We start from the raw sequence: 27,172 nt of genomic DNA, 5'->3' as shown, positions 1-27,172 counted from the left end.
TCTGGGGAACGGGTGGGCCAGTCCATAGCATCAATGCCTTCCTCTTGCAGGAACTTCTGACACACTCCAGCTACATGAGGTCTAGCATTGTCTTGCATTAGGAGGAACCCAGGGCCAACCGCACCAGCATATGGTCTCACAAGTGGTCTGAGGATCTCATCTCGGTACCTAATGGCAGTCAGGCTACCTCTGGCGAGCATATGGAGGGCTGTGCGGCCCCCCAAAGAAATGCCACCCCACACCATGACTGACCCACCGCCAAACCGGTCATGCTGGAGGATGTTGCGGGCAGCAGAATGTTCTCCACGGCATCTCCAGACTCTGTCACATCTGTCAAGTGCTCAGTGTGAACCTGCTTTCATCTGTGAAGATAACAGGGCGCCAGTAGCGAATTTGCCAATCTTGGTGTTCTCTGGCAAATGCCAAACGTCCTGCACGGTGTTGGGCTGTAAGCACAACCCCCACCTGTGGACGTCGGGCCCTCATACCACCCTCATGGAGTCTGTTTCTGACCGTTTGAGCAGACACATGCACATTTGTGGCCTGCTGGAGGTCATTTTGCAGGGCTCTGGCAGTGCTCCTCCTGCTCTTCCTTGCACAAAGGCGGAGGTAGCGGTCCTGCTGCTTGGTTGTTGCCCTCCTACGGCCTCCTCCACTTCTCCTGATGTACTGGCCTGTCTCCTGGTAGCGCCTCCATGATCTGGACACTACGCTGACAGACACAGCAAACCTTCTTGCCACAGCTCGCATTGATGTGTCATCGTGGATGAGCTGCACTACCTGAGCCACTTGTGTGGGTTGTAGACTCCGTCTCATGCTACCACTAGAGTGAAAGCACCGCCAGCATTCAAAAGTGACCAAATCATCAGCCAGGAAGCATAGGAACTGAGAAGTGGTCTGTGGTCTCCACCTGCAGAACCACTCCTTTATTGGGGGTGTCTTGCTTATTGCCTATAATTTCCACCTGTTGTCTATTCCATTTGCACAACAGCATGTGAAATGTATTGTCAATCAGTGTTGCTTCCTAGGTGGACAGTTTGATTTCACAGAAGTGTGATTGACTTGGAGTTACATTGTGTTGTTTAAGTGTTCCCTTTATTTTTTTGTTTTTGAACAGTTTATTTCTTATAGCCAAACTATTCTTTATTTCTTTTACAATTTAAACATATTTAGCATAGACAATGTGATTGTTGTGGTAGTCTTAGGTAAACCATTTTCATTATCACAGTGACACCTCCAAATGCCACTCAGACCTTCTGGAAAAACAGTATCTGTCATTGAACTTGGTGGTAGTGGTTGTGTGTATATTTTAAGCTATGGACCCCATCATCTCCTGCTTCCAGACATTTCACCACCTAGATTACAAGGGTTGGATTTGCACTGAAACAAGTTCATGTTAGCACAAGGCATGTACAAAATCTAGTATAATGATTAGCCTCATACACATTGTCTACTGATGTAGTTGTAACATTGAGAACATACAGCTGAACAATATGTAAACAACATGTGACATGTAAACAACATGTGACTTAAGCGATTCTCTGCTTCAGCTACACAACGTCAAGGGGTGCATTGCAAATGCCCATAAGGTTAACACCATCATACTGTAGGCCAGTGGTTCCCAACTCCGGTCCTTGAGTACCCCCAAATAGGGTTGAAAAATTCCAGGAACCTTCAATAAATTCCCTGGTATTCCCAAAATCCCAGTTGGCGTTTTACCTGAATCAGGAGGGCAGTAAGCAGGAAATCCGGAATCCTCCAACCAGGATTTCTGGAAAACCACTTTTTAAAAAATATATATTGTAGCCCCGGTCTAGCACACCTGATTCAACTTGTCAACGAATCATCTGGCCCTTAAAGTGGCTACAACCAAAATATCTGCTGTTGGGGGTACTGGAGGACCTGAGTTGGGAAGCACTACTGTAGGCCTATGGTGCTTTGGCGTTGCATGCCATTATAGTCAGCTGCAAAATGGGTTCACATGGCTGATATTCTGAGATAGCGTGGCAATCAAATAAAACAAATTTGAGAACTTAAAACTGAACAAAAATGTAATGTTAATTTGCGAATAAAACACAGAAAAACAGACAAATTAGAGACGGATTCCCTTCCCCTCTTCATTGTGATCTGTGATTGTGATCTGTGATTAATCAACATTGACACTAGTTAATCTTGAATAATATTTTTAAGTTAACAATTAAAACAACTTTAAACACTTCACTTCAAAGAATCAACATTTTATTTCATATAATTTCAAAGTGTACAATTAAGCTAACTCATATGTAAAGGTTAGATATCTTAGTAACAAATAGGTTATTATTACTAAGGCATAATTTCAGATGAACAAAAAAAAGACAACACCAGAGGTGGCCAACCTCGCTCAACTGATCGCTGTTCTACTTGGTTCCAGCCCAGAATTAGCACAATTGATTATCAACTAATTAGGTTTGATTATTTGAATCACGTGTGTTATTGCAGGGCTAGAACAGAAGCCTGCACAACCAGCAGGGTTGGCCTGCTCAAGTTGTAATAGGTTTATACGTACATTGTGTGTGACTATTAAACTGTATTTTTGTTAACAACATTGCTAACATAGGTACACGTAACTCATGTTATACAACAGTGGTCACCAAACGGAAGATCGCGATCCACTAGTCGATCTCCAAACATTTCTGCAAAAGACCCAACGATAAAGACTTGCGTTCCAATTTGTTTTATTTTCGTTTCACGCTGTTGGCGGTAAATGCACTTGATTCAGCAGCCCAAATGCAGTGTTCCCATTTTTAGCCTTTTCATGTGTCTGAAGGTAGAACTACCCAGCAGGCCCAGAGAGCAAATCAAGTGCACCTATAGGCCTACCGCTGGCCAATCAGATAGCTCAGATCACTGTGTCGGCCCAGTTTGTCACGCCATAGACTGTAAAAAAAAGAAGCCTCAAACGCACAGCAAAGTTGATAATATGAGATTTCAAAACTTTTAAAACCATGACTAGAGAGAGACTCAACGAATACAGCAAAGAGCTGCTGTTTTTATGATTAAGTTCATGTTTAAGTTGTTATTCAGCACTGTCAACACTTTGGTGAACAGTTTTATAAGCCATAAAATGCGCGTTTCGATAAGCTTGAGTTGTTATTTGCAGCTTGTCTTTTTTAATATCGAGGATTTATTACACTTTCTATGGTCATAGGAGTAACAACATGAATTGGTGCATGAGGCAGAAATAATGCATTGTGACTTAAGTTTGGGCATCAGCTGGAAGACTGTATCCCCTTTTCTCAGCGGAGGGAAATACGGTGAATCAGGTGAGAGGCAGCCTAGGACCACTATTGTTTTCACTATATATTCTACCTCTTGGTGTTGACATTGTGTTTCCAAATGACAACTTTCACTGCTATGCGGATGACACACAGCTGTACATGTCGATGAAACATGGTGAAGCCCCAAAATTGCCTACTCTGTGTATGCTACGGTCACAAGACACAGGCCTCCTTATTGTCCATAGAATTTCTAAGCAAACAGCTGGAGGCAGGGCTTTCTCCTATAGACCTCCATTTTAATGGAATGGTCTGCCTATCCATGCGAGAGACGCAGACTCGGTCTCGACCTTTAAGTCTTTACTTTTTACTTTTTTTTTTACTTAAGACTCATCTCTTCAGTAGGTCCTATGATTGGCCTAGGGGTGCGAAAGTAAACGGCAAGAGACTGGAGTGATGAACCGCACTTGCTGTCTCTGGCTGGCCGGCTCCCCTCTCGCCACTGGAATGTTTTGCCCTGACCCTATTACGGGGGCTGAGTCACTGGCTTACTTGTGCTCTTCCATGCCATCCCTAGGAGGGGTGCGTCACTTGAGTGAGTTGAGTCACTGACGTGATCTTCCTGTCCGGTTTTGCACCCTTTCGGGCTCATGCGGTGGAGGAGATCTTCACTGGCTATACTCAGCCTTGTCTCAGGGTTGTAAGTTGGTGGTCTGTTGATATCCCACTAGTGGTGTGGGGGCTGTGCTTGTGGGTGGTGTTATATCCTGCCTGGTTGGCCCTGTCCGGGGGTATCGTCGAACAAGGCCACAGTGTCCCCTACCCTCACTGTCTCAGCCTCCAGTATCTATGCTGCAATTGTCTATGTGCTGGGGGGCTAGGGTCAGTCTGTCCTATCTGGGGAAATTCTCCTTTCTTATCTGGTGTCCTGTGTGAACTTAAGCATGCTCCCTTTAATTCTCCTCTCTCTCTAACTCTCTCTCTGAGGACCTGCACCTTAGAAAAATGCCTCGGACTAACTGGCCTGATGACTCCTGGCTGTCCCCTGTCCACCTGGCCGTTCTGCTGATCCAGTTTCTGCTATGGCTATGGAACCCTGACCTGTTCACCGGACGTGCTACCTTGTCCCGGACCTGGTGTTTTCGATCCCCCACCTCTCTCTCAAGGAAGCATCATGCAAAATATATTGGCACACTCCACTTACCAAGACCATTACCAAATAAGGTGTGCTGTCACCTGCTTTTATAGTAAGCCTTGAGGTGGTACCACCCAGTATACGCATTTCATACTGAACCGAAGCAAATCTACATCCCTTTTGCAACGAACAGTCAAAGTTAACACCAGAATTAACTTGTTTCATTAGAACTATGCCTAAAACATCTGGTTTTCAATATTCTCTCTCTCTCTCTCGCTCTCTCATGAAAAGCCAAGTGACATTTACTCCTAAGGTGCTGATCTGTTGCACCCTCTACTGTGATTATTATTTGAAACTGCTGGTCATCTATGAACATCTTGAAGAACGATCTGTCCTTTATGGCCATCTACTCTTATAATGTCCACCTGGCACAGCCAGAAGAGCACTGGCCATTCCTCAGAGATTGGTTCCTCTCTAGGTTTCTTTGTAGGTTCCTGCCTTTCTAGGGAGTTTATCCGAGCCAACATGCTTCTACATCTACATTGCGTGCTGTTTGGGGTTTTGGCTGGGTTTCTGTATAAGCACTTTGTGTCACGGTTGTCGTCGGTGAAGGAGGACCAAAACGCAGCAGGTATGTGCAGGCTCATCTTGACTTTTATTAACTATCAAAATGAACACCAAAATAACAAACAGAAATACGATCGACAAAAAAACAGTCTGGTAAGGCTAAACACAGAACAATCTCCCACAAAATACAATACAAACACACCCAACTAATATAGGACTTCCAATCAAAGGCAACACCAAACAGCTGCCTTCAATTGGAAGTCCAACCCCAATTAACTCAACATAGAACCACACACACTAGACTAAACATAGAAATACATGAAAACCAAACAGTGCCCAAAAACCCCGGAATACTTATTCAAACACCCTTTTAACAAACACACCACCCTGAACCACATAAAACAAATACCCTCTGCCACGTCCTGACCAAACTACAATACTAATGAACCCTTATACTGGCCAGGACGTGACAGTACCCCCCCCCCCCTTAAAAGGTGCTAACCCCGGAAGCACCTTAAAAACAAAAAACAAAAAAAACAACAACCCCAAACAACAAAACAAATTTCCCCTCTACTAAAAGGGAGGGAAGGGAGGGTGGCTGCCGTCAACGACGGCACTGTGCTATACCCCCCCTCCCCAACCCACCTATATCAGGAGGTGGCTCCGGTTCTGGCCGTTCCGGGCAGTCGGGCCACTCTGGCAGCTCGGGGCAGTCTGGCCAGTCTGGCAGCTCGGGGCAGTCTGGCAGCTCGGGGCAGTCTGGCAGCTCGGGACAGTCTGGCAGCTCGGGACAGTCTGGGCAGTCTGGCAGCTCGGGGCAGTCTGGGCAGTCTGGCAGCTCGGGGCAGTCTGGGCAGTCTGGCAGCTCGGGGCAGTCTGGGCAGTCTGGCAGCTCGGGGCAGTCTGGGCAGTCTGGCAGCTCGGGGCAGTCTGGCAGCTCGGGGCAGTCTGGCAGCTCGGGGCAGTCTGGCAGCTCGGGGCAGTCTGGCAGCTCGGGGCAGTCTGGCCGCTCCGGCAGTTCGGCGCAGTCTGGCCGCTCCGGCAGTTCGGCGCAGTCTGGCCGCTCCGGCGACTGTTGACTGGCGGGCAGCTCCGACGACTGTTGACTGGCGGGCAGCTCCGACGACTGTTGACTGGCGGGCAGCTCCGACGACTGTTGACTGGCGGGCAGCTCCGACGACTGTTGACTGGCGGGCAGCTCCGACGACTGTTGACTGGCGGGCAGCTCCGACGACTGTTGACTGGCGGGCAGCTCGGACTACTGTTGACTGGCGGGCAGCTCCGACGACTGTTGACTGGCGGGCAGCTCCGACGACTGTTGACTGGCGGGCAGCTCCGACGACTGTTGACTGGCGGGCAGCTCTGACGACTGTTGACTGGCGGGCAGCTCTGGTGACTGTTGACTGGCGGGCTGACGCACTATAATCCTGGTGCGTGGTGCTGGTACCGGATATGCCAGCTTGGGAACACGCACCTCTAGGCTAGTGCGTGGAGCGGGAACAGGATATATAGGACCATGGAGGCTTACTGGCGGTCTCGAGCTTAAACCTGGCATCGCCCTTTCTGGCTGAATGCCTACTACCCCCTGGTAACTGCGGGGCGCTGGTATAGCGCGTACTGGCCTAAAAACACTTGGCCTCGCCATAACACCCATTACCCCGAAGCATAAGACCTGTCCATTAACTGGCCTCCGAGAAACAGTCTGGGGATTTGGCCTGGGGCTCCAAACTTTCCCCGCCAAACTACCCATATGCCCCACCCAAAAAATGTCTTGGGGTTGCCTCTCGGGTTTAATCGCCAGTCGTGTTCCTTGGTAGCATTCCCGGTCTTTGCTCCATTTCCTCCACGTATCCAATCCAAATTCCCTCTGCTCCTTCCTCTGCTGCTTGGTCCTTTGGTGGTGGGAGATTCTGTCACGGTTGTCGTCGGTGAAGGAGGACCAAAACGCAGCAGGTATGTGCAGGCTCATCTTGACTTTTAATTAACTATCAAAATGAACACCAAAATAACAAATAGAAATACGATCAACAAAAAAAACAGTCTGGTAAGGCACAAGGCTAAACACAGAACAATCTCCCACAAAATACAAGACAAACACACCCAACTAATATAGGACTTCCAATCAAAGGCAACACCAAACAGCTGCCTTCAATTGGAAGTCCAACCCCAATTAACTCAACATAGAACCACACACACTAGACTAAACATAGAAATACATGAAAACCAAACAGTGCCCAAAAACCCCGGAATACTTATTCAAACACCCTTTTAACAAACACACCACCCTGAACCACATAAAACAAATACCCTCTGCCACGTCCTGACCAAACTACAATACTAATTAACCCTTATACTGGCCAGGACGTGACACTTTGTGACATCTGGTGATGTAAAAAAAGGCTTTAGAAATATATTGGATTTGACCAATTCATCCAATTTTAGGTAGTTTTGGAGATTATTCCACAAGTAAGCTGCAAGAAAAATCTAAAAGCAGATTTACCTAACTCAGTGGAGATAGAAGGGATCTCCAGAGTTAGCCATCCCTGAGACCAGGTCTGGTATCTCGTATGTCTATAAATTAACAATGAAGTAAGGTACAGTGAAGTTTATGCACAGGAGGGCTTTGTATTATTTTTTTTACTGTATTCAGAGTAAATATTATTCAATCACACTTAACTGCAGTATAGTTATTAACCCCTACATTGGGGTTCTTTAAGAGTCACTGAGTGTTAATTTAACTCCTGTATGAACATTAGTAATGGTACACTGAAAACCACTTGGTAACACAGGTCAATTTGCTGTGTACCATGCAATACATACACTGCTGGGTTACTCAGACTCTCTTCTATGCTCCTACTCTCTGCCAAAAAAGAACCATAGAAAATACTCATTTGAAATATGGAAATCATGGCAAAGATATCAACTATGTCAGTACTGTATGTAAAATGATTAAGGGATTACCAGATACACAAACATTCCCATAATATACACTATATATACAAAAGTATGTGGACACCCCTTCAAATTAGTGGACTCGGCTATTTCAGCCACACCCGTTGCTGACAGGTATATAAAATCAAGCACACATCCATGCAATCTCCATAGACAAACATTGGTAGTAGAATGGCCTTACTGACGAGCTCAGTGACTTTCAACATGGTACTGTCATAGGATGCCACCTTTCCAACAACTGTTCTTTGGGAGCTTCATGAAATTGGTTTCCATGGCCGAGCAGCCGCACACAAGCCTAAGATCACCATGCGCAATGCCAAGCGTCAGCTGGAGTGGTGTAAAGCTCACTGCCATTAGACTCTGGAGCAGTGAAAACGTGTTCTCTGGAGTGATGAATCACGCTTCACCATCTGGCAGTCCGACGGATGAATCTGGGTTTGGCGGATGCCAGGAGAACGCTACATGCCCGAATGCATAGTGCCAACTGTAACGTTTTGTGGAGGAGGAATAATGGTCTGTGACTGTTTTTCATGGTTTGGGATAGGCCCCTTAATTCCAGTATAGGGAAATCTTAACGCATAGAAAGACATTCTAGACAATTCTGTGCTTCCAACTTTGTGGCAACAGTTTGGGGAAGGCCCTTTCCTGTTTCAGCATGACAATGACCCCGTGGACTAAGCGAGGTCCATAGAGAAATGGTTTGTCAAGATCGGTGTGGAAGAACTTGACTGGCCTGCACAGAGCCCTGACCTCAACCCCATTGAACACCTTTGTGGTGAATTGGAACGCCGACTGCGAGCCAGGCCTAATCAGCTAACATCAGTGCCCGAAATCACTAATGCTCTTGTGGCTGAATGGAAGCAAGTCTCCGCAGCAATGTTCCAACATCTAGTGGAAAGCCTTCCCAGAAGAGTGGAGACTGTTATAGCAGCAAAGGGGGGGACCAACTCCATATTAATGCCCATGATTCTGGAATGTTCAACGAGCAGGTGTCCACATACTTTTGGTTATGTAGTGTAGGTACAGCTTAAAACATCTCACACCTATTTTTTTTATTAGATTACTCAAATTGCTGTCATGACGTTTCCGTGTTGGGGGAGGTTTATGACCCCCCCATAAATACCTTTCCTGCTTTTTCTCTCCACTCTACAGAATGGACTCTTGGAAAGCCCTTTGTTAACATAGAGAGTGTATTGTAACATCAAAAGGTTGGGGAAAAGAACAATCTTTATGTAATCCAACCAGTTGGAATTGTCCGTTGGTACTTAAAGAATATGATGTCAGATCAGTTGTTGTCTGGGACATTATTACTGATGATAGGACAACAAACTGTATCTTGGAAAGTCTACACATTCTAGTTATCAGATTCACATGGAACTGTTGTGCAATTTAAATATTGAATTATGAAACTATTTGTGAAAATATGAAATGTAAATGTAGTTTTTAAAATGAGAGAATAGGCATTGGTTGGAAATGATGAACCAACCCCTTTTCTACATTTCTATAAGTGCCCCCGTGACCCAATTCACGGCGAACTAAGCCAACCTCAGCGTGACCTCTGGTTGCGAATGGTTGAACGACTACAACCTAACGAAATTAACATTGTGTTCCCGATGACATGAGGACTAATGTCCAGACGTTTAGAAGGGCGAATTTCAACGTGCCACGCTGGAAGGATGAATTTAATTACACAATCCAGAATATATCATGAGCTTATAGTATGGCAACTTGGTATGAACTTTGAACTCTTATTCACTAAAGAAGTGATACATCCTAGATGTCGACTTATCAGCAGCAGTTGTAAACGTGCGTGGCCTAGGAAAGGATGAACAATCTCTTCAGAACGACAGGATACTACAACGTATCCCTTCTACCACACGACGACGGCACTACATCATAACCGTTCTACCACAAGAGGACAGACTACAATGTATCCGCCCAAAAATATTCTTCTAAGGAACCCAGCCTTCCATCTTCGACCAATCTATTGAAGCGCAACTCAGAGTAAATATATTTCTTGCATTTTACTTTTCCGAATGAGCGGTTATTTAGAATGCATACGATTCTGTATTTACGATAGCATAGCTTCATAAGGTCCGATAGAGACCCAATCCTTTTGTTCCTCAGTCTTCCCGCGCTTTCATTCAAACCCTACCCCCTTTCTTTGTGTAACCAGCCATCATATCGGTTTCGTCCGCTAGGGACGTTTTCTCTTAGGACATAATTATTCATCATTGTATGATCCATCCTGTGCATATGAAATTCTGTGTGATTATTTAGGTATTTAGTAAATAAATAATTAAACCAAATGTTGTATTGCTGATTCAACTTGTTAGCCAGGGTTCGTGAAGATAACCAAGAATTTACGACGTTCAGATGAGACTGAATAAGGTGACGATTAATAATTGACTGCTATTGATATAAAAGATTACCAGGTCTTTAAGAGTTTATTCGGAAGACAACAGATCTATAAACATTCTTCCGTGGTGCCCCGACTTCCTAGTTAATTATATTTACATGATTAGTTTAATCAGGTAATATTAATTAGGGAATTGATTTTATAAAATAGCATGTCATATAATTTAATCCATAGTAAAGACACGACACTGCTGATGTTAAAGTTTAAACATTGAGGTAAACACCAATACTCAGGCACTATTTAAAAGAAAGAAAAAAATACAGTAAAAACTTATTCAGATTCAGATGTGTTCTATGTAGAACACTTTCTGCCTTCCAAAGAAAGATTCTTACCTTCCAAAGAATCAAAGAACCCATTCTTCCAAAAGACGGTTCTTAGGATGAAAAAGGGTCTTGGTGCTTTAGTTTAATATCCTTACATGAGAGCAATGTTGTACGTCCAAAAGACTGCACGACTAAAATGTCTAGGTCATGTCACTCAAGGCATGAAAAATGTCCCTTGAAAGTGGATATGCCTGCTCTGCCTTTGTCCATCCAGCTCTCCCAGGTGACACATCAGACTTCCCCACTTCCATGTCAATTCATGCTCGGCGACTTCAGACACGTCAAAATCAATGAGTTACGACGTAGGGGTTGAGTCTGTAACACTGGATGTTCCTAGGCAAACAAATAGACTTGGACGTGGGCCATATTGATCGAAGCACGCGGTCGGACCATCCCATTCCTTTTCACTGTGATCTCTCTCATTTCACATCTCACCTGCACTTAGCCTGGATAGGCTGTCGCTGTCATGATGGTAACCTCTGCAATCTACAGCTCTCCACAACATAGAAAGGTTATATAGACCATATGCTTACTTTAGTCTCTACTATGGGATCTGTGCTCTACCCTAAGCCCTGTGCTATGCCCTGCCAATCAACACAGGTAGCATCAGGTAGGGCTTTGAAGGCTGTGAAACGAATCTCATGTCCTAGCTTCTCTTTCCTGGCCAGGGTCCCCTTTGAAGGGAACCACATCAATCACAGGATTAAAGCAGCGAAAACGTTCACACAATGTTCACCCACTGATGCTCCTGTCTGAGGCTGTGTTGACCATTAATATAATAAATAATATAATAATAATAATAATAATAATAAATGCCATTTAGCAGACGCTTTTTTCCCCAAAGCAATTTACAGTCATGCGCGCATACATTTTTAAGTATGGGTCGACCTGGGAATCGAACCTACGCCATGCTCTTCCAACTGAGCAACAAAGGACCACTTTGGGGTCACCGTGAGTGTGACTCGTGCAAATACAGTGCATTCCGAAAGTATTCAGATCCCTAGACTTTTTCCACATTTTGTTACGTTACAGCCTTATTCCAAAATGTATTAAATTGTTTTTATCCCCTCATCAATCTACACACAATATTCCATAATGACAAAGCAAAAACAGGTTTTTAGATTTTTTTTAGCAAATTTATTAAAAAGAAAAAACAGAAATACCTTATTTACGTAAGTATTCAGACCCTTTGCTAATTGATCATCCTTGAGATGTTTCTACATCTTAATTGGAGTCTACCTATAAAACAATTTATTACAGTAAGGTACTTACTGTTCATTGTTACCAAGAAATTATTTGATATTGATATAAAAATGGCTGCATTGATCCTTTAAAGAGTCCAGAAAAATGATGCATCATTGTTTGTTCCTGACAAACAAAATGTAACAAATACAATTCCCAATAGTGCTGTGGATCATTGAGAAAATGTACAGAATAAGTTTGACATCACTTTTTCATGTAGCACAAGTTTTTGAAACTGTAGGCATGGTGTATAAAGCAAAGCTAAATATTTAAACCCCTACTTTGGCTGCCATGGTCTGAAAGAGCGAGGAGATGGATCCCATTCAAATATTAATGGCTTCTCTTTCTATAGCGCTAACAAAAGGCAGAGTTTGATCCAATTCAAGCCCTTCTCAATATGTTATTTTCAAATTGTCAGCAAAAAAACTAAAAGACTGGTATTTGTTAAAAAGTTGAAAAATCCATGTCGCAAACACATATCTCCAGCAAGTAAATTGTGTGGTGTACTGCAAAGCCATAGGCGACGCAAAGTGCCATTATTATTTTTCAAGTGCCGTTTTTTTCAGAACTGTTTTCACACTGGTTGAGTCACTGCTGTATACAATCTTGCTCCATAAACATGTACAAACAGAGATATACACACTGCCCTGCACGCACCAGTACAGTATGTGCACATCAAATATAATACATTATCTTTTTCAGCAAAGTGGGTTTTTCCATCTTGAGCATACCACTTGGAAAGATAAACCATACTCCTCTCAGTCGCATAAACAATGCCTAGCAGCCACGCTGTGAGCACTTATCTACCTCCGCACCCTCATGCTTGAACCACCTCCTCAACACCGAGCTAGTAGACCTATGGTAGTTTGTTTACCATTACCAACTTCTGAGTGGACTGTGTGAATAAAATCTCCTCTTTCAGAAATGTCCATCTTGACATATAATCACTGTTTTTGTCAGAGCCAAATTAGAGCTATGCGAAAAGTAACTATGGCTTTTGGACTTTAAATGGATGGCTGACCACGGCTCGCAAATGGACAGCGGTAGGTAACATTAGCTTTTAACACGGCCGCATAATTTACAATAATGCCAGGGCCATTTTATTTAGAAAATAAAAAAGACTCATAAAGAGAGATGCTGTCCTGGTGTTTTTAAATTGAACAGACATTAATCAAAAAGGCATAGATCGTGTGGCCTTCATCGTGTGGAGGGCTCTCTCAGGCTACCGTTAGCACTGGCTCCTCGCATTAGCATTGAACGAACTGCCTGACCCCGCAGCTAGCCACAATTTGCTCTGCTAGCTGCTGCTTTTACCCTGTAGCAGATACATGTGTGCATAATAGGGCAGCAACATTACATAGGAAGACACTACAGAACCCATGAACATACCATAGGTGGGCAAAGAGAGTAGCACTCACAAAAATATGCTAATGCTAATTCTACCACTATTGTTCTGACAATATTCATCAATTTTATTAACCTTTTGATCCCTTATCATGGATCTACATTAGGTAGAATCCTGGTGGAATTGAAACATCAAGTATATCTCTGGTAAGGTCTGAGTAAGATGAGTTTGAAAGTATAAGCTGTACTACATTTCCTGCAACACCTAACTACATAGAACACGTTCCACTATCCTCACAGGACCCTTAATACAGAGGTGAAACAGCCTGTACAGCAGCCTGACTCTCCCTGTTCAACCAATGGTCCGAATATGAAGACATTCACACGGCTCAGTGCAAAATTCAATCGCCGTCGCAAGGCAAATTTGATTTAAGACTCAGATTTCATTAGCCAGACCATGTTTTCGCAGGACAACGGCGAATGATCCCTCTGAATTAATCTTCGGCCTGACAGCCCTAGTTTATTCTCCTCTCCTCCTTGGCGTTAACTGATCTGAAACAATAAGCAGACTTTGAATGATATGTAAACAAAAAAATGTTGGTTCCCGGGCTCTCTTGTAAGGGCTATGAGCTATGGCAGGGCCATATTAGGAAGAACATGACAGCAGCGTTAAGAGAAAATGAATATGCCGCATTACTTTCATCTTCTTGTTCTTCTTATTACACAACAGCTTTCCACCAAGGCCATAAAACAGCACAGCGAGCATGGTCATGTTACTGGGTGAAGATGTGTCCCATGTGCATGTTACTGGCTGAAGATATGTCCCATGTGCATGTTACTGGCTGAAGATATGTCCCATCTGCATGTTACTGGCTGAAGATGTGTCCCATGGTCATGTTACTGGGTGAAGATGTGTCCCATGTGCATGTTACTGGCTGAAGATATGTCCCATGTGCATGTTACTGGCTGAAGATATGTCCCATCTGCATGTTACTGGCTGAAGATGTGTCCCATGGGCATGTTACTGGCTGAAGATGTGTCCCATGTGCATGTTACTGGCTGAAGATATGTCCCATGTGCATGTTACTGGCTAAAGATATGTCCCATCTGCATGTTACTGGCTGAAGATGTGTCCCATGGTCATGTTACTGGGTGAAGATGTGTCCCATGTGCATGTTACTGGCTGAAGATATGTCCCATGTGCATGTTACTGGCTGAAGATATGTCCCATCTGCATGTTACTGGCTGAAGATGTGTCCCATGGGCATGTTACTGGCTGAAGATGTGTCCCATGTGCATGTTACTGGCTGAAGATATGTCCCATGTGCATGTTACTGGCTAAAGATATGTCCCATCTGCATGTTACTGGCTGAAGATGTGTCCCATGGGCATGTTATTGGCTGAAGATGTGTCCCATGTGCATGTTACTGGCTGAAGATATGTCCCATGTGCATGTTACTGGCTGAAGATATGTCCCATCTGCATGTTACTGGCTGAAGATGTGTCCCATGGGCATGTTACTGGCTGAAGATGTGTCCCATGTGCATGTTACTGGCTGAAGATATGTCCCATGTGCATGTTACTGGCTAAAGATATGTCCCATCTGCATGTTACTGGCTGAAGATGTGTCCCATGGGCATGTTATTGGCTGAAGATGTGTCCCATGTGCATGTTACTGGCTGAAGATATGTCCCATGTGCATGTTACTGGCTGAAGATATGTCCCATCTGCATGTTACTGGCTGAAGATGTGTCCCATGGGCATGTTACTGGCTGAAGATGTGTCCCATGTGCATGCTACTGGCTAATGATGTGTCCCAAATGGCACCCTATTTCCTACCTACACTATTAGAAAAAACGGTGACATCTAGCAGTGGTGAAAAGTACTTAAGGAAAAATATTTTTCAATACCACTTAAGTCGTTTTTGGGAGTATCTGTACTTTACTATTTATATTTTTGACAACTTTTACTTGTACTTCACTACATTCCTAAAGAGAAGAATGTACTTTTTACTCCGTACATTTTTCCTGACACCCAAAAGTACTTCTTACATTTTCAATGCTTAGCAAGAAAGAATTGGTCCAATTCACAATCTTATGAAGAGAACAATCCTGGCAATCCATACTGTCTTTGATCTGGCGGACTCACTAAACATACATTCTTCATTTGTAAATTATGTCTGAGTGTTGGAGTGTGACCCTGGCTATCCGTAAATTCTAAAAACAAGAAAATTGTGCTGTCTGGTTTGCTTAATATAAATCATTTTATAAGTAATAAGTAATTTTTCATTATTCATTATTCATACTTTTACTTATGATACTTAAGTATATTTTAGCAATTACATTTACTTTTGACACTTAAGTATATTTAAAACCAAACACTTTTACTCATGTAGTATTTTATTGGGTTACTCACTTTTGGTTTTACTAATTCACTGCCACCGGGGTCCAACGGTGTAAGAGCTTAACTGCTTAGTGACTGTACACTGTAACATTACTGCATGATTGTAGGGGATTTCCTAATTCGTTAGTCCTATTAGCTATGTTGACTATGAAGTTACTTTAGCCAATATGGTGACAACGAAGTAGGCTGTGTGTAGCAGTTATGATATGGTTTGGCTTGGAAATGTTTGGCTTGGAAATCCAGTCAGGAGAGTGCAAGGCATTATTGAATGTGTTACTGTCTATACATGTGTCACTGGCCTGTGTGCACGTACGTTGTAAACTTTCATTCATAGGCTAGGTTGTCGCAACTTCATGAAAATGTGACTATCGTGTAGTAGCCTAAAGCTATCAATGTTACATTGAACTGGGTAAATGGAAGGCCGTGCTCCTGAAAAAAAAAGTGTCCTCCCTCATCTTAAACTGCACTGATCGCCACTGGTCTCTGGGTAGAGTGGTTACAGTTTCTGTGTAGAGTGGTTACCATCTCTGATAGAGAGTGGTTACCGTCTCTGATAGAGAGTGGTTACCGTCTCTGATAGAGAGTGGTTACCGTCTCTGATAGATAGTGGTTACCGTCTCTGATAGAGAGTGGTTACCGTCTCTGATAGAGAGTGGTTACCGTCTCTGATAGAGAGTGGTTACCGTCTCTGATAGAGAGTGGTTACCGTCTCTGATAGAGAGTGGTTACCGTCTCTGGGTAGAGAGTGGTTACCGTCTCTGGGTAGAGAGTGGTTACGGTCTCTGGGTAAAGAGTGGTTACGGTCGTGGTTCCGGTCTCTGGGTAAAGAGTGGTTACGGTCTCTGGGTAGAGAGTGGTTACGGTCTCTGGGTAGAGAGTGGTTACGGTCTCTGGGTAGAGAGTGGTTACGGTCTCTGGGTAGAGAGTGGTTACGGTCTCTGGGTAGAGAGTGGTTACGGTCTCTGGGTAGAGCGGTTACGGTCTCTGGGTAGAGCGGTTACGGTCTCTGATAGAGAGCGGTTACGGTCCCTGGGTAGAGCGGTTACGGTCTCTGGTAGAGAGTGGTTACGGTCTCTGGTAGAGAGTGGTTACGGTCTCTGGTAGAGAGTGGTTACGGTCTCTGGGTAGAGAGCGGTTACGGTCCCTGGGTAGAGCGGTTACGGTCCCTGGGTAGAGCGGTTACGGTCCCTGGGTAGAGCGGTTACGGTCTCTGGTAGAGAGTGGTTACGGTCTCTGGTAGAGAGTGGTTACGGTCTCTGGGTAGAGCGGTTATGGTCCCTGGGTAGAGCGGTTACGGTCTCTGGTAGAGAGTGGTTACGGTCTCTGGTAGAGAGTGGTTACGGTCTCCGGGTAGAGAGTGGTTACCGTCTCTGGTAGAGAGTGGTTACGGTCTCCGGGTAGAGAGTGGTTACGAACTCTGATAGAGAGTGGTTAAGGTCTCTGATAGAGAGTGGTTAAGGTCTCTGATAGAGAGTGGTTATGGTCTCCGGGTAGAGAGTGGTTACGGTCTCTGATAGAGAGTGGTTACGGTCTCTGGTAGAGAGTGGTTACGGTCTCCGGGTAGAGAGCGGTTACAGCCTCTGGGTAGAGCGGTTACAGCCTCTGGGTAGAGCGGTTACGGCCTCTGGGTAGAGCGGTTACGGCCTCTGGGTAGAGCGGTTACGGCCTCTGGGTAGAGCGGTTACGGCCTCTGGGTAGAGTGGTTACAGCCTCTGGGTAGAGTGGTTACAGCCTCTGGGTAGAGTGGTTACAGCCTCTGGGTAGAGCGGTTACAGCCTCTGGGTAGAGTGGTTACAGCCTCTGGGTAGAGCGGTTACAGCCTCTGGGTAGAGTGTAGAGCGGTTACGGCCTCTGGGCAGAGTGGTTACAGCCTCTGGGTAGAGTGGTTACAGCCTCTGGGTAGAGCGGTTACGGCCTCTGGGTAGAGTGGTTACAGCCTCTGGGTAGAGTGGTTACAGCCTCTGGGTAGAGTGGTTACAGCCTCTGGGTAGAGCGGTTACAGCCTCTGGGTAGAGCGGTTACGGCCTCTGGGTAGAGAGGTTACAGCCTCTGGGTAGAGCGGTTACGGCCTCTGGGTAGAGCGGTTACGGCCTCTGGGTAGAGCGGTTACGGCCTCTGGGTAGAGCGGTTACAGCCTCTGGGTAGAGTGGTTACAGCCTCTGGGTAGAGTGGTTACAGCCTCTGGGTAGAGCGGTTACAGCCTCTGGGTAGAGTGGTTACAGCCTCTGGGTAGAGCGGTTACAGCCTCTGGGTAGAGTGTAGAGCGGTTACGGCCTCTGGGCAGAGTGGTTACAGCCTCTGGGTAGAGTGGTTACAGCCTCTGGGTAGAGCGGTTACGGCCTCTGGGTAGAGTGGTTACAGCCTCTGGGTAGAGTGGTTACAGCCTCTGGGTAGAGTGGTTACAGCCTCTGGGTAGAGCGGTTACAGCCTCTGGGTAGAGCGGTTACGGCCTCTGGGTAGAGTGGTTACAGCCTCTGGGTAGAGTGGTTACAGCCTCTGGGTAGAGTGGTTACAGCCTCTGGGTAGAGCGGTTACAGCCTCTGGGTAGAGTGTAGAGCGGTTACGGCCTCTGGGTAGAGTGGTTACAGCCTCTGGGTAGAGTGGTTACGGCCTCTGGGTAGAGCGGTTACGGCCTCTGGGTAGAGCGGTTACGGCCTCTGGGTAGAGCGGTTACGGCCTCTGGGTAGAGCGGTTACGGCCTCTGGGTAGAGCGGTTACGGCCTCTGTGTAGAACGGTTACAGCCTCTGGGTAGAGCGGTTACGGCCTCTGGGTAGAGCGGTTACGGCCTCTGGGTAGAGCGGTTACGGCCTCTGTGTAGAGCGGTTACAGCCTCTGGGTAGAGCGGTTACAGCCTCTGGGTAGAGTGGTTACAGCCTCTGGGTAGAGCGGTTACAGCCTCTGGGTAGAGCGGTTACGGCCTCTGGGTAGAGCGGTTACGGCCTCTGGGTAGAGCGGTTACAGCCTCTGGGTAGAGCGGTTACGGCCTCTGTGTAGAGCGGTTACAGCCTCTGGGTAGAGCGGTTACAGCCTCTGGGTAGAGTGGTTACAGTCTCTGGATAGATTGATTACAGTACAACGACACCAGAAATAAATGATGATTTTTGCAAATCAATCAGTCAAATGTTAATGCTTGGTGAAATGTTGGCAGTTTAATGTATGGGATATGTACAGAATGACCTCCTCGAAGCCATCTGAAGTTTGAAATGAACATATTCAAATTTAATCTGAATGGTAATAAGTCACAAATCAACCATGTCTAGAAAGCGAAAAAACAATCATCTTTTTATGACACTTCCATTATAATTAATAGAAATTGACTTCAACATTATTTCACAATTTTTCATATAGTTCACATTTTCCATAAACAATGCAAGTTGTTCCATTCAAGGACTGCTACTACTATTACTAAGTCATACAGTACTGTATGTGAAGATATATATGTATACTTTAGCCAACATAATATTCAAGTGTGAACACCACCAAGTAGGCCTACGCAGTGGCCCTAATTGCCCTGCGCAGGGCCGGCCCCAGGCATAAGCGGTCGATTAGGGCCACCGGACAGTTTTGTTTTTAGGAACTCAGTTCGGGTCTCAACTCACTGTTGAGAGTTAGAATAGTAGAATACACAAGGTGCAATCTCAAAATGTGGAAGTGCATCAGCAGTTTTTCTCATGTTATGTCAGTCACTGACAGTCACTCAATTAGTTATTGTTAGCTAACATTTATTAGATTGGTAAATTAGCCTAGCCAGCTACTGTATGTAAACTTGTAGTAATCATGGTCAAATTACCGACCGGTCACGAAGGGCACGTGCCCAGGGGCCCTGACCTCCAGTGGGCCCCCATTGATTTTGTTAGTCACTCTCACTGAGATATGATATTAACATGGCATAAGAAGGAAATTAGCTGTAAAAGTGCAACAACATTTCGCAGAGGGCCCCCAAAAGGCTGTGTTTGAGTTGAGGTCTGCTTCAGTGCTTGACAGTCTGTCACCATGCACCGCAGTGACTTTGACCTTATCACAGTGGTGCCAGATCAACGCCATTAGCTGTTGTTCTACAGCAAGAGGAAATATGACCAGAAAACAAAACGGAGGGAAATGCTTGACTAAGCACTGCAGTTCTCATTAGCCTTGACACTTTACTCAATGTATAAAACATGAAGTGCACACTCACTTAATGTGTAATTTGACTGAAAGGTGGGGTAACAAGGAGGAGGAGGAGGGAGGGTTTGAACGTTAACCACCATCCCCCCCTCTCACTCTATATTTTTTTTCTCTCCCTCTCTCTTCTGTTCTCTCTCTACTCTTTCTCCTGTTTCAATAAGCATTGCCGACAGAAAAGGGCCAAAACGTGCTGCGGTAGCAGGAATTAATTCCAATCAGAGGCGAAGGAGGGCGAGATCCATTACATTTATTCTAGTATCCCCTTCTCACAAGTAGACTCCCTCTCACACATACACGCAAACAATGTTCTGCTGTACATCGAAAACAATCACACACAGGCATAAACAACGTCCCCCACTTCCTCACAAACTATCAAACCCTCTGGTGATCATTATCTTGGGACTGGGTTGGGTAGCATTCTGACCTGGGTAAAAATCGCACCATCTACACATCTCTTCAAATGTACACTGAATATATAAAACATTAAGAACACCTGCTCTTTCCATGACACAGACCGACAAGGTGAAAGCTACAATCCCTTATTGATGTCACTTGTTAAATCCACTTCAAATCAGTAAAGACGAAGGGGAGGAGACATGTTAAAGACATGGATTGTGTACGTCTGCTATTCAGAGGGTGAATTTGCAAGACGAAAGATTTAAGTGCCTTTGAAAGGGGTATGGTAGTAGATGCCAGGTGAACTGGTTTGTGTCAAGACCCACATACAGACACTCCTCCCTGGTTATCCTCTTACCCATTTGTGAAAGCTCCGCCACACTCCCAATATATGGCCCTTCCAGGAACTTGGGTTCACTGTCGTTGATATCCTGGACCTTGATGATGAACTCTGACTCGGATTCCAGCAGGTGGTTAGTGAGTCGGTCCCGGGCCTGAGCTCTGAGGGTGTAGTAGCTCTGCTCCTCGCGGTCCAATCGCTCGGTGGCGTGGATGTCGCCCGTCAGCTCGTCGATGATGAAGATAGTGCCCGCTCCTTGTCCGGAGATGGTGTACTTGATGTTCCCCTCGCCCTCGTCCGAATCCGTGTGGATCTGTCAATTAAGGCAATTAAAGTCAAGCTGAGATTTTATGATTTTAGGAGGTATACGTCGTTATTTAAAAAATATTTAGAAAATGCATTGATTTCATTGACTGACAGTTGACACTACTGTGAATGCAGTACTCAGAATTCACAGCATCAGCATCATGTAGAATTATCCTTCACTTTCTCTTCAAAGATACAGCTGACAAACAAACATGTACGTATAGAATTCCATACTCCAAAATAACATATGTTCGAAATGCAGTGGATGAAAAGTACCCAGTTGTCATACTTGAGTTAAAGTAAAGATACCTTATTAGATAATTACTCATGTAAAAAAGAAAGTCACCCAGTAAAATACTACTTGAGTAAAAGTCTGAAAGTATTTGGTTTTAAATATACTTAAGTATCAAAAGTAAATGTAATTGCTAAAATATACTTAAGTATCAAAACTAAAAGTAAAAGTACAAATAATTTCGAATTCCTTATATAAAGCAAACCAGAGCTTCATTTTCTTGTTGTTTTTTGTGCAGAAAGCCAGGGGCACGCTCCAACAGTCAGACATAATTAACAAACAAAGCATGTGTTTAGTAAGTCTGCCAGATCAGAGGCAGTAGGGATGACCAGGGATGTTCTCTGTTTAGTAAGTCTGCCAGATCAGAGGCAGTAGGGATGACCAGGGATGTTCTCTGTTTAGTGAGTCTGTCAGATCAGAGGCAGTAGGGATGACCAGGGATGTTCTCTGTTTAGTGAGTCTGTCAGATCAGAGGCAGTAGGGATGACCAGGGATGTTCTCTGTTTAGTAAGTCTGCCAGATCAGAGGCAGTAGGGATGACCAGGGATGTTCTCTGTTTAGTAAGTCTGCCAGATCAGAGGCAGTAGGGATGACCAGGGATGTTCTCTGTTTAGTAAGTCCACCAGATCAGAGGCAGTAGGGATGACCAGGGATGTTCTCTGTTTAGTAAGTCTGCCAGATCAGAGGCAGTAGGGATGACCAGGGATGTTCTCTGTTTAGTAAGTCTGCCAGATCAGAGGCAGTAGGGATGACCAGGGATGTTCTCTGTTTAGTGAGTCTGTCAGATCAGAGGCAGTAGGGATGACCAGGGATGTTCTCTGTTTAGTGAGTCTGCCAGATCAGAGGCAGTAGGGATGACCAGGGATGTTCTCTTGATAAGTGCGTGAATAAGGCAATTTTCGTGTCCTGCTAAGCATTCAAAATGTAAGGAGTACTTTTGGGTGTCAGGGAAAATGTATGGCGTTTAAAAGTACATTATTATATTTAGTAATGTAGTGAAGTAAAAGTTGGCAACAATATAAATAGTAAAGTGAAGTACAGATACCCCCAAAAACTACTTAAGTAGTACTTTCAAGTATTTTTACTGAAGTACTTTACACCATTGTCAAAATGTCATATTAAAAAAACAGCCTTGAACCTGCCAATCACAACATGTTTATTATATACATTTGAGCCACTTTATAAGATGCCCTTTACAGAACTGTCAAGGCTTTGCTCTTTCTTTTATGTCAGATTTTCTCTCTAGTCATCAAGAAGCAAAGTTCCTATTTCACAGCCGGTAAGAGAGGAAAGAGGAGAAGCCCTCGCCTCCCTCTAGGGTTGTCATCAACAGTACCATGACAAAAGACACTGCAGTGCTACCGGTGATTTACACAATCCCCACATGGCGTGCCCTTCACAGAATTGGGGCCCCTCAAATTAGAAGTAATTTCTAAAGGTTGTTAAAGTTGCGGTACGAACATGAACACGGTTGGGGCTGACAAATGAACTTAAAGGGCCCTTATAAATCTGCCATGACTTCTTCTAAAGTGATTAAAAGACATTCTAGCAGCCCCCTATGCATCCTGTGGCTTTACTGCACATCTGAACTGTTACTCCCTTCCAATATGAAATTAGAATGCAGGACTCGGGCTCCATAGCCTGTAGGACCCATCTCGCAAAACAGGCGGGAATTGAGGGAGAAAACGCCCCTGTCTCCCACGTTAATATTTTATAAAGGCTTAATTAAATACAGGACTCGATCGCCCTCGCGGGGGTTTTCATTAGGTATTTGTCGTAAAACGGGGGAATAATGCAAAACATAGCCCCCTCTTTCTTTCCATTTGGAATAGTCCCCAAGTCAAATAAATGCACATTGAGAGAAAATCTACTCTTTTTGGGGCATCAATATTTCAGCGATAATAAAATAAACTTCAATAGCCCAGTCGGTAAAAAGACAGTAGAAAGCTCTCCAATATGTGGAGATATGTGACGTCTGCCTTTACATTGTCTGACTGTCTCTCTATTGCTTACTGTCTTTTATCAATTTGAGACAACTTACTGCAATCAAGTCTTTCAAGAATATTAGAGCAGATTCTGAAGACAAGGATCAACAGTGATGCATCATCCAAACACATCCAAACATCTTTAGAGAGTCTTGTGGTTACAATGTGTTCAGTAGAATGTAAAGGGTTTTCTACCATCACAGTCGATATTTGCTCTCCGATCACACACGTACTGTTTGCAAATAAACACCCACACAAATGTCATGCACACACACAGTCATGCATACACAATCATACTCAAATTTCTCTCCCTCTCTCTCACACACACACACTTCGTCCATACATATACAGTAGGGCATCCTACAGTGCCTTGCAAAAATACTCATCCCCTTTGGCGTTTTTCCTATTTTGATGCATTACAACATGTAATTTAAATTGATTTTTATTTGGATTTCATGAAACGGACATACACAAAAGAATCCAAATTGGTGGAGTGAAATGAAAAAAATAACTTGTTTAAAGAAATTCTAAAAAATAAATGGAAAAAAGGTGTGTGCATATCCTTTTGCTATGAAGCCCCTAAATAAGATCTGGTGCAACCAATTACCTTCAGAAGTCACACAATTAGTTAAATAAAGTCCACTTGTGTGCAATCTAAGTGTCACATGATCTGTCACATGATCTCAGTATATATACACCTGTTCTGAAAGGCCCCAGAGTCTGCAACACCACTAAGCAAGCAGCACCACCAAGTAAGTGGCACCATGAAGACCAAGGAGCTCTCCAAACAGGTCAGGGACAAAGTTGTGGAGAAGTACAGATCAGGGTTGGGTTATAAAAAAATATCCAAAACTTTGAACATCCCAAAGAGCACCATTAAATCCATTATACAAAAAATTGAAAGAATATGGCACCACAACAAACCTGCCAAGAGAGGGCCGCCCACCAAAACTCACGGACCAGGCAAGGAGGGCATTAATCAGAGATACAACAAAGATACCAAAGATAACCCTGAAGGAGCTGCAAAGCTTCACAGCGGAGATTGGTGTATCTGTCCATAGAACCACTTTAAGCCGTACACTCCACCGAGCTAGGCTTTACGGAAGAGTGGCCAAAAAAAAGGTATTGCTTAAAAGGCATGTGTGAGGCTCCCCAAACATATGGAAGAAGGTACTCTGGTCAGATGAGACTAAAATTGAGCTTTTTGGACATCAAGGAAAATGCTATGTCTGGCGCAAACCCAAATCCTCTCATCACACCAGGGCGGCAGGTAGCCTAATGTTTAGAGAGTTGGGCCACGATCCGAAAGGTTGCTAGATTGAATCGCCGAGCGGACAAGGTAAAAATCTGTCGTTCTGCCCCTGAATAAGGCAGTTAACCTTGTTCCTAGGCCGTCATTGTAAATAAGAATTTGTTCTTAACTGATTTGCCTAGTTAAATAAAAGTTACATTTAAAATAAATGTAAAAATTAGCCCCAAGAACACCATCACCACAGTGAAGCATGGTGGTGGCAGCATCATGCTGTGGGGATGTTTTTCATCGGCAGGGACTGGGAAACTGGTCAGATTTGAAGGAATGAAGGATGGCGATAAATACAGGGATATTCTTGAGGGAAACCCGTTTGTCTACCAGAGATTTGAAACTGGGACGGAGGTTCACTTTCCAGCAGGACAATGACCCTAAGCATACTGCTAAAGCAACACTCGAGTGGTTTAAGGAGAAACATTTAAATGTCTTGGAATGACCTAGTCAAAGCCCAGACCTCAATCCAATTGAGAATCTGTGGTATGACTTAAAGATTGCTGTAATTGCTGCAAAAGGTGGCTCTACAAAGTATTGACTTGGGGGGGGTGAAGACTTATGCACACTCAAGTTTTCAATTTTTTGTCTCATTTCTTGTTTTTTTCACAATAAAAAATATTTTACATCTTCAAAGTGGTAGGCATGTTGTGTAAATCAAATGATAGAACCCCCCCAAAAAATCTATTTTAATTCCAAGTTGTAAGTCAACAAAATAGGAAAATACTTTCGCAAGCCACTGTACTTGAGTAAAAGTAAAGATACCTTAATAGAAAATGACTCAAGTAAAAGTGAAAGTCACCCAATAAAATACTACTTGAGTAATAGTCTAAAAATATTTGGTTTAAATATACTTAATTATCAAAAGTAAAAGTATAAATCATTTCAAATTCTTTATATTAAGCAATCCAGACAGCACCATATTGTTGTTTTTTTATTTAGAGATAGCTGGGGTCACATTCCAACACTCAGACATAATTTACAAATGACGCATGTGTGTTTAGTGAGTCCGCCAGATCAGAGGCAGTAGGGATGAGCAGGGATGTTCTCTTGATAAGGGCATGAATTTGACAATTTTCCTGTCCTGCTAAGCATTCAAAATGTAACAAATACTTTTGGGTGTAATACACAAGTGAATTTGTCCCAATACTGTTGGTCCCCTAAAATGGGGGGACTATTTTTTAAAAGTCCTCATATTTCTAAACGGTTCACCCGATATGGATAAAAATGCCTTCAAATTAAAGCTGACAGTCTGCACGTTAACCTCATATTCATTGTATTATTTTAAATCCAAAGTGATTGAGTACAAACCACAACAAAAATGTCACTGTCCCAATACTTTTGGAGCTCATTGTATTTTGTTGTGAGTAGGCACACGTGGCAACAACGCAGCGCAAATGTGATTTTTTTTTCACAGATCATGCTCGTTCTCCCCCTTCAGGCTCAATGTGTCAGTCCATCCGTCAGTATGTTCTCATCAAAGTGATGTTGTGGCTAAGCTGTGGACTTCAAACAAAAGGTCAAAGCCAGGGCTTCACTTAATGCTTAGCAATCATAACCATCAGCAATGTCAACATGCCATTGCCAGCTAAATTCCCCTTCCAACCAAACAAAACAGTAGGGACGCATTCCAAATGGAACCATGTTCCCTATGTAGTGCACTACACCCCTATGGGGCCTGGTCAAAAGTAGTGCATTAAATAGGGATTAGGGTGCCATTTGGGACGCAGGCTAGGCCTGCAGTAAGCCTTCCCCATCATGAAGAAAAAGGAGCTATTTATCACAACAATAGTGTTGGCACTTGGCAGTTGGAAGAAAACAATATGTCTATAAACAGGACTCATAATGTCACCTCCCACTCTAGACGGCAACAGGGTCTTCGTCTTAAATGGTACCCTGTTCCTTACATAGTGCACTACATTTGACTAGGGTCCATAGGGGTCCATAGGGCTCTGGTCAAAAGTAGTGCGCTATGTAGGGAATAGGGTGCCATTTGGGACATGCCTTGTGGCTTCAATAATCAAATCGCTCGTGCACCTTTGGTCAACTCTCCAATACTGTACATGCTGCCTGCTTCCTCAGCAACGAGTATATAGACAAATACAGTAATGCAGGCATGCACACACACATACAGACACACAGAAAAACACATGCACACACACACACATACACACAGAAATACACACACAGACGGGTACATAGATATGGAACTGCCCTGCCAAATAGGGGTCAGCGCACTAACGAAGACCAATGGTGTCGCTTTGGCCTCAGGGCAAGCCAGCCTACTGAAGGACATCAAAATGAGGCAGCTGATTGAAGAGGAGATCAGGATATACCGCGGGAAAATGTCCTTGTCTCACCTTGCTATGTAAAAATAAAAGCATTCATTGTAAGTCGTAAGAGCGTCTGCTAAATCATGGGTTCCAAAACAATTTCACTTGGGGCCCCCGTTCCAGCATTGGGGAACATCCAACGGCCCCCCTGTGAACGCGCACCACGTCTATTTCTATGGGAACAAGCACTGTTCATTACCCAAACTATTCACACTGCTCTTGTTGGTGGAAAGAATGTTGCAGGTTTAAAGCTTATTTCCTACAATTCTACTCATTGACATTGGGTCCAAAGAAAATAGTGTAGTTTAAATACACATTTTCTTGAAATTCTATACATTTTGCCATGTCTAATGTGAATTCATGTGATATTTGTGTGACAACGGTAGCTGACATGGCCTTGTTGATGTGGACATTTC

General features: G+C 44.1%; 1 protein-coding gene across 3 annotated transcripts in view; it reads right to left on the bottom strand.

The window, feature by feature from the left end:
* cdh22 (cadherin 22) overlaps nucleotides 1-27,172 on the bottom strand; it is a 260,866-nt gene that overhangs the window by 100,956 nt on the left and 132,738 nt on the right. For 2 of the 3 annotated variants that reach the window (XM_029693024.1, XM_029693025.1), the window contains exon 4: nucleotides 20,559-20,853. In XM_029693024.1, the coding sequence (XP_029548884.1) occupies nucleotides 20,559-20,853 (295 nt within the window). Of the gene's footprint in view, nucleotides 1-10,659; nucleotides 10,866-20,558; nucleotides 20,854-27,172 lie in introns of those variants that run through there. The other variant, XM_029693026.1, reaches the window with a different exon arrangement.

The sequence above is a fragment of the Salmo trutta genome, chromosome 16 (genome assembly GCF_901001165.1).
Source record: "Salmo trutta chromosome 16, fSalTru1.1, whole genome shotgun sequence".
In the NCBI taxonomy this organism is placed as follows: domain Eukaryota; kingdom Metazoa; phylum Chordata; class Actinopteri; order Salmoniformes; family Salmonidae; genus Salmo; species Salmo trutta.
The sequence above is the reverse complement of the archived record's forward strand: the minus strand, read 5'-3'. Positions and strand labels throughout refer to the sequence as shown.